Raw genomic sequence first — 12288 nt, forward strand, 5'->3', positions numbered from 1 at the left:
TTTTTTATTTAACAAAATTATTTCATTTCCACGAAATATATCACTTCTATATGCAGTCACTTAGAAAGAAAATACATAATGTATATTTATTTTTTAAATTGTTACTTCAATAATTATATAAACCTACATACTTGGACTAAGAATATCTTTAGCTAATATGTTACCAGAATTTTTCAGAGATCTTAAATATCCTTACCAGTTGATATGTGGCTCTAAATTTGCATCAATTTAGATGCACTTATTGAGCAGAAGGATTGGAAAATGTTCAAATATTACTTTATGAAAATTTGTTAAAGATATATTATCAGATACAAGAGAATTAAGTTAGATTGCACTAATTGTAAGTGTTATTTTGACAACTTTTGTGATAAATAGCGTTATGATATTTCACATCCATTTTTGTCTCATGAAACAAATAGAAAGTATAAAAAATTATCAAGCTGTTAGATAAAATTTGCAGTCAAGGGAAATATATAGCGGTAATTGACAATGATGAAACTGAGGAATATTTTCTTCTGTTATGTTGAGGAGAAATAGTAGACAAAAATATCCTCAGAGGCAGACCGAATACTGAGAAAATAAAATGACGGACCGAAGAGTAAATATGACCTGACATCCCATCATCCAACAGACCCTTTTGATCCCGAGTTCGCTCTAAGAAGAAACATTGATGGTTATCTGTTTTCTATGTAATATCGATGAAAGGATAAGTAACTTGATTCTTAAACCTAAAATTTATTAATCACATACCAATACATTTCACGAAGTTTCTTAAAAAGAACTACAGCATTTTCACGTCATTGAACCCTTAGGTTGATGAAGGAATAATATTGAGAGAAATGTAATGGTATTGAAGAACCAAAAAATTCCATGCGACTATAGCAGCATTATTAGGTCGAGTAACGAAATCCCTACAATGATTTTGTACTTTTAATATTATATTTTAAACAATAGGACTACTAAGGCTTATATGGATGACCTGCTGGTATTCAGTAAGTCCGAGGTGGAACACGTGCAACATTTGAGGAGCTTATTCCAGAGGATGAGGGAGTTCGGCTTAAATCTTTCACGGGAGAAATCGGAAATGGATCACATACAAATAACTTTTTGGACACACAATCACGAAGGAGGGAGTAAGACTTAAATGAATAAATAGGTTAAAAGAAATAATTTGAAGGAATAAATAAGTTAAAACGGATCCAAAAACAAAAAAAACAATGAATAATCTGAAAGCAAAAAAAAAAAATGAATAAAACTCACCACCCTTGTCCTTAGCTATGAGATTCTTTCCCCTATGGAGTTGAACCCTGAGTTGATAAAATGCATGCTGTCGGAGAGCCGATTCTCTACGTCTTTTCTTCTCCTCAACCGACTGAAACAATAAAAATTACCTATATAATAATAATAATAATAATAATAATCTTTATTTATTCTGGGATTGATCCCTTTAGAATAATATACAGGCGTCAAAATTAGGCTTTAGAGCCTTAGAGTAAAATACAAAATAAAAATGAATTATGAAACGTCATAAAATCAAAATAATTTGAATTTAAAAAGATAAAATAATTAACAGAATTCTAGCCTTCTTGAAGCTTCTCCGTGGCAACTAATAGGTGAGAAGGTGGGAAGGAAAGGTAAATTTGGAAACCATCAGCGTACAAATGGTATTGAGAATGTTTGATAAGGGGAAGGTCATTGATGTAGATAGCGATAAGAGTGGGGGATAGCGATGAACCCTGAGGGACACCACGGCTGAGGGATCGAGTCATTGATGGAGGTTTGTCTGAAACCACTATATACTGGGAAGGATTAAAACCAGAGCAAAGCACTGTTGGATAGAGGAAGATTTCGTAGTTTGGTAAGAAGGATGTTGTGGTCAACATATTACACACATATCAATACATTTTTTAGACTTCACCAAAGATGGTTGAAAATACAACTGCATGTATGTTTTTGTGAAGAGCACCTTTACTTGGTACATTTCTTGAAGAGGGTTTGCTCGTACTACTAAATGGCTTTAGGACAATAATAATTACAGATGACTTCATTAAATAATAATTAAAGATTTAGAGTTAATTATAAAAGTTTCTGTTTTAATTATTATTTAAATTCTAACAAGAGATATGTTAAAAATAAATAAATAAACAATTAAACAACAGAAAGATATCGCATTTCTATATCAGACAATGTTAGACAGTATTAGACGACGTTTGTTTTCTGCTTGATACATGCACTTACACACGCGCACATCGACACATTCATATCAGAGTCAGGCATTATTCAAATAAACTTCCAGTCGGATAACAATAATATAGTCGTTATACGAATAATACTCTGTGACGGATCGCCAATTAGTCGAACAACTTTTGTTGTTTTTTTTTTTGGAATCCGTTTCGAACCCGTAATTAAAGAAAAGAAATAATAAAGAGTTGTCATTTTAAACGAATGCACCCAAATTCATTTAAAATACATTTTTAACATTTTGCCATAGAATAAATTCATAAAATTTTATGACACCTAACCAAGCAAATCAAACCTAAATAAGTCTTCGTCACAGTGAATAACGACTAACCAGACAATGTTTTTCTTCATATTTTGTGGCTAGGTTCGGCAGACATAATTTTTCAAAGATAACATTAACTTTCAATAAAATATTCGATTTTTTAATCCAAATAATTTTGAGTCAAATTTTTAGTCAAATAATTATCAAAGATAAATTTAAACTTTTTGATGTTACCGGATATTGGATTCGAAAAATTGAATAATCGGTTATCCATTATGTAAAATCAATTCAGCTATTCGAATCTAAAAAATATACCTTTCTTTATAAATATTATTATCTGTTACTTGTTCCATACTGTTTTGTTGTGTTTGACCTTCTACGGGATGGCACGAAATTAAAAAGCCGAAGGATGGAACGGAGACCAAAAACAAGCAAGACAAATGCGCTCCAGGGAATTCGGCCAACCACGAAATTGACCCCCGCATGGACTTTATGTGTAGCAATTTCCGCGTGATGTTTTCTTATAATTTTACTTATTTTTTATTTCCCCGAGGAAAATTTGATCAAAATAAATATTGTCTTACAATAACAGAAACGAATTGTCAACATTGGTAAGTTTTTTTTTTTACTTTTAAATAACTAAAAATTCATCATATTTTAGAACCTCATAATAGATACTGTGGTGGATTATATAATGGAATATATATGTTATTTATTAATTACATGTTAAATGAGAAACACGTATTGCCAATTTCATCTCAGCAAGTTTAAAAAGTGTTGATGAACCTCATCCCAAAAAAAAAAAAACTACTAGCAGATGACTCCATAAATTGAATAAGTCGAATAAAAAAGTTGGGAGTTGGCTGTATTCTTATAATTTTATTTATTTGTAATATAACAAAGGAAAATTAAATTGAAATAAATATTTCCTTATAATAACAGAAACCAGTCATCAATATTGGTATTTCTTTTTTTTTTTACTTATAAATAACTAGAAATTCATCATATTGCCTTATAATAGATAATACGGTGGAATATATAATGGATTATATATGTGATTGATCGATTACATGTTAAATGCTCAAATGATACAATACCAGAAAGAAATCATCAACACTGGCAAGTTTTTTTACTTTTACATAACTAATAATTCATCATATTTATTCCCTCATAATATATACTAAGTAGAGAAATACATAATACGTTATTGATTCATTACATGTTAAATGACGAAATAAAAAAAACATATTGCAAGTTTTTTATTATCAAGGTCAAAAAGTGTTAATGAACCTCATCCCAAAAAGAAAATTCCAAGCAGATGACTCCATAAATTGATAAGTCCTATGGAATAAATATTGCCTAATAATAACAGAAACAAGTCGTCAACATTGGTATTTTTTTTTTTAACTTTAAAATAACTAAAAATTAATCATATTTTATTTTCTGATTATAGATAATGTAGTGGAACATATAATGGATTATATATGTGATTAGTTGATTACATGTTAAATGATCAAATGAGAAACATGTGTTGCTAATTTCATCTCACCAGGCTTCAAAAGTGTTGATGGTAGCACTCTAAAAGCATTTCTACAACATAAGGTCTCGAGGCCATCTTCTTTTCAGACGACTCGAAGGATTGTCCGGAATAAAAGAGAAAGCAAGATTAGAAATTAATTGATTTGAGTGGTTAGGGAGTTTGTAATGGAAGGATAGATATCTGGTTCGGGCTAGATCGGTTACAAATGGAACATTAAGGTCTTTGTGGATGATTTTATTTGTGACAAAGTAGGGAGAATTTAGGATTTTACGAAGGATTTTGGATTGTAAGGATTGGATACGAGAGGAATTCGAAGGTTTAGTGGAGCTCCAGAGCTCAACGCCGTATGTCCAGATAGGCCTTATCATTGTCATGTAAATCAGTCTTTTGTAATGAATTGGAAGTTTGGACCATTTTTCTAGTAAGTGCTGTAATAGTCGAAATCGACGTGCAGTTTCCTGTCTTTTCAGTCTTGTGTGAGGATTCCAGGTTAGTCGTTTGTCCAAATGTAGTCCAAGGTAGCGGATCTGTTCAACAGGGGTAAGGGCAACATAATTGAAGTATACTGTAGGGCAGTCAGTAGGTTTACGACGTAGGGTAAAGGTAATTTGATGGGATTTGTTGGAATTTATTTTAATCCTTCAATTACGACACCATTCTTCGAGAGCTGTGATATAAGATTGATGAGTTTGGGATGCAATTAAAGAGTTATTATTGATATGTAATGGGAGGCATCAGCTACCGCCGGACCTAAGCAGAAACCCGTCGGCGAAACATCTAAAGAAATGTACTGAGATATATAGATAACAGAGGGTATGCACCCCCTGGGGACGATTGACCGTGTAGGCAGAGATAAACAAATAAACAGCCCTTATCTTACACGTGACCACTTTAAACACCTCGGGGAAAATACAGCGAGTGTTAAAGAAAAATGCCGCCTTAATTGAAGACAAATAAACACCTCTTATCTCACACGGGGCCACTCCAAAAACCTCAGGGAAAATACAGTAAGCCGCCTTAATTTAAACATGAAAGGTAGGAAAAAGACCGACTTTCGCCGAAGGTCATTGGACCTTCTCACCCCCTCTGAACATAGCGAAACCCAATCAAAGAACAGAAATCAAAAGAAGGAGGAGTCAGAAGGAGAGGGGAGAAAATAAGCAAAAAGGGCAGGAGGAACACAGTTGAACATACATCAGTCTGTGCCCGTCATTGGTCGTGTTAAGTGCTCTCGGTTGGTGTCCTCGCTACGATCCGCACCCTACTAGTTCAGTGCTGATTCAGTGTCCGTTGCCCAGTGCCCGCCCCTATTGGCCGTTCAGCAGCGCTCGCCCGCTGTGCTCTCAGCAGTGTCCGCCCATAGTGCCTGTCCTGCATTGCCAGTCCGCTGTGCCCGTTCAGTAGTGTCCGACCGCTGTGCCTGCCAGCAGTGCCCGTCCGCTGAGCCCGTAACCAGCCCTGCGCCGCATCATTCACCCATAAACATGGTTGGCTCTGCGCATAGGAGCCCTTCAGTACTAAGTGACTCCGAAGACGATTTGATGACTGTTTATGATGGCCCTCCTGCTGACCCACGATTACTTAAACGTAATTGACCGGATAGCGATGGAGAAAATAGTGGAAATGGTTCATGGCTAAAAGTGCCGAAGAAGCAATCCTTTAGGAGCAGGGAACAACCTGTCTCCCACACCACGATTTAGGGGTGCCAATCCTGACCAGGATCTGGATGCAAGACCCGTCACTGCTCCTCGAACTGCCACTTCAGCACCAAAGAGGCCGCCACCTATAATTATATCACCGGCCTCCCGGGGGACGAAGCTATGGATTTGAAGTTGAGCATCCTATTGAGGAAATCATTGAAGTACAACGCCGCCAACTGCCAGGATTCAAAATGGCCCGCCGGCTCACCAGGATCTATGAAGATGGTTTTAGATACAATACAGACCTTATTCAAGTCATAACTGACCACACAGTCAACCTCACTGCCTTCCAATCGATCCCAGTATGTATCGATTATGTACGCTACAGGGTGAGCATCTTCAAAGATGATGGATGCCCTGCTCAGTGTAGAAAGTGCCTCCGGTATGGTCACACCATGGCTTACTGCGGCAGGCAGAGTGTATCCCCACAGTGTGGAGGCCCTCACATGCTCAACGAGTGCTCGGCGAGGGGACCGCCTCAATACGCATTGTGCGATGGCAAGGTTGGCCACACAGCCACTTCCAAAAAGTGTCCTATTCGACAGGAGCTCCTCAAGAAAAGCCGGGCCAAGAGGGAACAGGCTCAACAAGTACCAGTAATCACACCAGCGCCACTCAGGATGCCCAGTAAACTAGTAAGAAATGGGTTATCCTACTCAGAATTAATGGGAGGATCCCCGCCCGCGACATCACATCAGCAACTCCCACCACAGCTCAGCCTGCCTCGATGATTGCCGCTCCCTCCAACAATGCCATCGAACAACTGTGCTTACGCATGGACCGGATGCTGAGTATGGTAACCAGGCTTATTGACATGATGGGTAGAATATTGGACCGCTAACATACCTACTCAACTTGCTGTGAATCATAACATCAAAGGCCTCTCATCAAAGCAGGGTTAGATTGAGATTCTTCTACAGGAACATAGACCAGCTATGGTGGCACTGACGGACACGATGCTTACTGCCTCGTCCTGGATATATTTTCACGGGTATACTACATACCGAGAGGATTGTTCACCCGGGGCCCGTGAAGGTGTCTTGATCCTGGTCAGAAAGGATATCCCGTCGAGGATTATTCCTAACCCAGTGGAAGCTACTACCGGAACACACATAGTCACGGTAGATGTGCATCTGAAACACCGCTACACATTTAGAAGACCGCGGACTGTGCTCACCTCCATCAAACTGTTGTTGCAACATGCCCAAGCGACGAGTCGATATGATGTACTTGGGGACCTCAACGCCCGACACACCGCCTGGTTATGTAGCAGTCGCAATCCACTGGGCACATACATCTCTAAGACCAGGCTTGCCCTTTTTCACCCAGGGGTTCATACTTTCCGACATGGGGCCCGCTCCATATGGACTTCAACGATTGGCCTACTCCTGACCAGAAACGGCTATATAGTCACGGATTGCAATGCACTCCCCTACGACCGATCAGATCACAGGCCCGTGACTTACACGTTTGAAGGCACTCCTGCAAGACCTCCAGCGAGTAATTACCTCTTTCAAAAAGCGGACTGGAAAGGACATAGGTCATGGGTTGAAGTAATGATACCTTCGATAGTTCCATGTCGTACACCAGATGAGGTGGACTAGGCAGTGGAGCTTCTCACATCGACCATCCAGGATGCAGCAGACATGACCATCCCGAAGTTTTCAACTTTTTCCCAATTAAATCAGGAAGCCTCCGAAGCATGTTATTGCCCTGACCAATGCAGCGCAACAACCTCCGCAACATCTACGTAAGGACGCATGATTACAGATTAAAGTCGGCCATCAATGCGATGACACTCCAGATAGCGAATCTCATGAGTGCCTGGAAGACCTCTCTCGGGCAGGAACAGCTTACAAGAACTCATGACGACCACCGTCAATTCTGTAAGCTGGTTCGAACTCACGGAGGATGGTCCACCTGACTAAAGGTGGCAATCTCATGATACCCGAAGAACAGGCAGATCTTTTGGCCTCTAGCTACGTTGCTCGGGATGCTGAGCTGACGATCAATGCTCCCACACCACAACCTGGCAGTCCAGTGATCTCAATGATGCGGTAATCTTCTCCACTTATCACCAGCTGGAATCGGCTCTACGCTGCACTAAAGGTAATAAAGCGTCAGGCAGTGATGGAATCCCTTACGTACTGATGAAAATGCTCTCAAGGAAAGGTAGAGCGTTTCTCCTGAACATCTATCGTACTTCCCCACAGCCTGCAAGCAAGCAATAGTGGTGCCACTCCTTAAGCGGGGGAAGAAAGGGAACCTACCTAAGCATTATTGCCCAATCAGACTCCTCCCACACATCAGCAAAATCTTTGAGAGGCTGGTCCACCACCATCTCATGGACCATTGCTTAGCTGAGGCCATCATACCACCAAACCAAACCGGCTTTCTGCGGGGTGTCTCCTATGAATATCATCTCGCGAAACTCCAGTCGTTCACCATCGAGCAAATGAAGAAGAATCGAGCAACGGCCTTCATTCCCCTGGACTGCAGCCAGGCATTTGACAGTGTCTCAAACCCGCTCCCACTCCAGCGGCTGGAGAAATTCAGGTTTCTTGCCACCCTCTGCCGACTGCTAAGAAGCTACCTTACTGGTAGATCGTTCGTGGTACGAGTCGGCGAAGACCTCTCTCCTCCAGCCCCCACCACCTGCGGAGTACCTCAGAGCTCAGTTCTGGGACCGTTGCTCTTTGTAATCTTCATGGCGTCGATTGTGCCTATAGAACATATGGAAGCAGTGGTTGCAGCCTACGCTGATGACATAGGGGTCTACGCCTCCAGCTACAGTCTTAAACGGGCTCTCGCCCTTGCCCAGGAGGCTTCTGCCACCATAGTGGGCGCCCTGTAGAAAGATGGCATATGGGTGAACTCAGCTAAGACAGACGGAATAGTTATGTCCTTTTAGAAAGGTAAAAAGAGTAGCCTGCCCTAGAGATTTGTAGTAGACCAACAGGGTCGGAAAATCTCCAACTCCATCCTCTACCTTGGCTTGACACTAGACTATCATCTCACTTTCTCTCATCACGCCAAAGAGAGACTCAAGATAGCCTGACTCAAATCCTATAGGCTGCACCACTTGGTCACATCTCCTCAACTCTCGTTAGGCCTGAAACTCCAAATTTACAAATCAGTGATAAGACCCACATTGTTCCACGGTGCCCCACTCATGAGACACCTCTTCAAGACAACACTCACACGATTACAGGGCTTCCAAAGATCTATACTCCGTAAGATAGTCCGGGGAACCACGCTCCAGAGGGCCAGGAACAGTGTCACCCTAGAAGAGCTCCAACTTCCCACTCTGCCGGAGTATATAGGCCGACGACACATCAAGTTCTTTGATGGTTTGAAGGCCCGCTGTAACCTACTTTTTAGAGAAATCGCCCCTCCACCAAGACCTGGGAGGAGGCAGAGCACTGTTCCCTTAGTCGACGTCCGCGACGAGGGAAGGACTTCAGACTCTTAAAGTCTGAAGTCTAAATTTTTGTCATCATACCAATAGCGGAACGGCCCCTCCCCGCTCCAATAATCTACTGACGTAAGCCAATCAAGCCTACATCCTTAATTAAGACTTTCTCCTACCTTATAATGCCTAAAGGTATCACAAAAGCCAGCTGTACATATGGCACACCTCACTATATGTACACATAAGAAACTAATTTAAATTTTAGGAGGGTACGAAAAATATCACAGTGGAGAGACCCAGACAGTTGGACACAGTCTGGCGAACAGAGTGGAACACCAGTCTCCATTTATCACCGCTATACCGCTGTACCTCCATACCAGGGCAGCCTTGCTCTGGCCGGGTACCGAAATCACCACTACGACATGGCAGTTGCAGGAGGCAGTGGCGTTGATCTGATGTGTCCCCTGTCTTCCGACCAGGATAACCTCGGAATTGAAGAGTGCGCATGGCAGATCTCCCCGTGAACAAAGGAGCGAAGAGGGTACTCGAGGAAGGGTGGAAACTTGTGCCCCAGGCCAACCACCCGTACAGAGAGAGGCGCAACGTAGACATCTCAGTGGCTAATCCCACTCCGGTCAACAACAAATGGGACATTTTCCAGCTGGACTTGCAACCCTCCCCCAGCAGCAGCCCGAGGCGAGACGTCCATCTCCAATTATCATTGCTCCTGCCATGGCGTAACAGACAGTAAAAGAAATACTGGCGATCATAGGAATTAGAAAATTCACCATTAATAATTCCTCACTAGAAAATATCCACAAACAGGTCAGCGAGCTCATGAAGAAAACTGGACTAATCCAGTTTCACACATTCGCCCCACGAGGGACGAAGAGGTCCAAAATGTGGGTACAATACGGATTTGACTTGGGGACTGACCGCCAAGCAGTCGCCAGTAACTTCCAGGAAAATCTCCCGGGGTTCAAACTGATTCGGCGACTGACAAAGACCCAACCGAGTGGCCAACGAAAAGAAACAGAGCTACTACAACTTGTGACGGAACACCACGTCAGAATATCGGACATTATGAAGCTTGGATCCATCGACTATGTTCGCTTCCGGGTATCCCCCTTCAGTGAAGACGGCTGCCCAATCCAGTGCAGGCAGTGGAAACAATATGGGCAAACAGTACGCTATCGCAGCCGCACTGTGATATGCCCTAGGTCCTCCGAGAACCATGAATTAACCCAATGCACTTTGACAAGGCCACCCAAATGTACCACATGCAACAAGGAAGGGCCCTCTAAGGAGTGCCCTGTGCGGGTGAACCTTCTGGGGAAGAGGAGGACCAAGAGGGAAGTCCCAGCACCACCAGCAGCGCAGCCCAGAAGACAGACACCCAGCAGGAGGATCCAAAACGACGTCACCTTCTCTGAACTGATGGGCCCAGCCCAGAAGCCACAACAGCCGTCGACCCAGCCCGCCCCGGTACCAGTGCCTCTAGCATGCCAGCCATGGAACAGCTATGCGCCCGCATGGACCAAATGATGAACATGGAGACTATGCTCATGGAGATGATGGGCAAGATCCTTCCTCCAACTGAATACTAAATAATTTATATGATTCGTGGTTTTAGTATTAGTGTAAAAATTGTAAATAATTAAATTGGTAATAAAATAAAAAAAATTAAGTTCGCTAAGAAATATTTAATAAATAGCTTCCTCTTTATTCGTCCTTTTGATTTATTTATTATTTTTATTACTTTATTTATGAAATTGTTAATAATAATCATTTTCATGTGATGTGGATGACTTGAAAAAAGTTTAATAAATTATCACTGAAAATTTCATTTATTTATCCAATCCGTAGTAATGGATGTAGATTTGTATAAATACAGATTTGTAATTTTTAAAAAAATAATTACATTATTAATTTTGATTTTATTTTGTTTGGCATTCATTATATTTTTTAATAGTTCATTCATAAATATTCCCGCAATATTGGTTTATAGTGTGAAACTCATTTCTATTCCTATCATTTGGCGGAACTGATTTCGATCAATATGTAAAGAAAATTATTTTCGAATGTTTAAACTTTTTTTTTATATTATTTAATAAAGAAAAATCAAATAAATTATCAACTATATAATTACACATTAAAATGTCATAGAAGGCCTACCCTCCGAATTATCGGCACCATCAGGCTTCCTGTTAGCTTACCGTGATCAATAATCGTGGCGTCTTGATGTCCCACAAGAAGAATGCTTTTATTTTGTATACAAAGATTTATTTCAGTTTTAGTTTAATATTGCTCTGACGTACATTCGTGTATGACACTACCTAAAGTTCCTAAGAATGTTGCTTTATTTGATTCCATCAAATGAATAAGAAATCGATAATAAATCAAAAATATATTAAAAAAGGGATTTTGATGTGCTACAAGTTTTAAAGATACGCCATAAAATAATTTCTAAAACTCATATTCTTTCTGATCTTAATTTGTTACGAAGTAGTAACATCATGTCAAAAGTTGTTACTTAAATTATTTCGATTGTACCAATCTCATTACTTTGAAATTTCTAACTCTAAGGACGACCTCACGGATAGCATCTCTTTGAAACTAATCAAATAATAATAAATTAAACTGAAGCCAAAATAATTTATTAAAATTTAATTATAATATTAATTCAACATGTTACAAAAAATTTTATATTACTAAAGTCGATTCTTAGCATTACACGAAAAAACACGCGGAGTGCTTTAATCAATTATATAACCGCTTTTTTATTTTTTGCAAATGCCTCACTTTAAATGTTCGCACATGATTTTTATTAAATACAAATTATGGATAGGTTTTTTAATAGAATTAGATGTAAGATATCATCAAATTTATGAAATATAAAAACGTTTATTCATATTAAATAGTTCTATGACTATTTGAGTTTTTTTTTTTTTTACCGCACCCGGTTTTCTTCCTTTTTTTAAAAAAATTATTTTTCTGTTGCTCTAAAAAATCGTCTTTTAGGGTTTCTTGAGGTAAAAATATCGAATATTAATTTGTTCATACCAGAGGGAGGGAGAGAGAGAGAGGGAGAGAGGGAGGGAGGGAAAGAGACAGACAGACAGAGAGAGAGTGA

The 12288-nt window shown here is 40.0% G+C and overlaps 1 protein-coding gene across 5 annotated transcripts in view; it reads right to left on the reverse strand.

The window, feature by feature from the left end:
* The window catches only part of Mctp (multiple C2 domain and transmembrane region protein), a 371452-nt gene that overhangs the window by 179020 nt on the left and 180144 nt on the right, over positions 1-12288 (reverse strand). For all 5 annotated transcript variants that reach the window (XM_067051105.1, XM_014425858.2, XM_014425857.2 and 2 more), the window contains one exon: positions 1261-1372. In XM_067051105.1, coding sequence (XP_066907206.1) covers positions 1261-1372 — 112 coding nt within the window. The remainder of the gene's footprint in view (positions 1-1260; positions 1373-12288) is intronic.

This window comes from Halyomorpha halys, unplaced genomic scaffold (genome assembly GCF_000696795.3).
Source record: "Halyomorpha halys isolate HHAL.00 unplaced genomic scaffold, Hhal_1.1 Scaffold539.1, whole genome shotgun sequence".
Classification (NCBI taxonomy): Eukaryota; Metazoa; Arthropoda; class Insecta; order Hemiptera; family Pentatomidae; genus Halyomorpha; species Halyomorpha halys.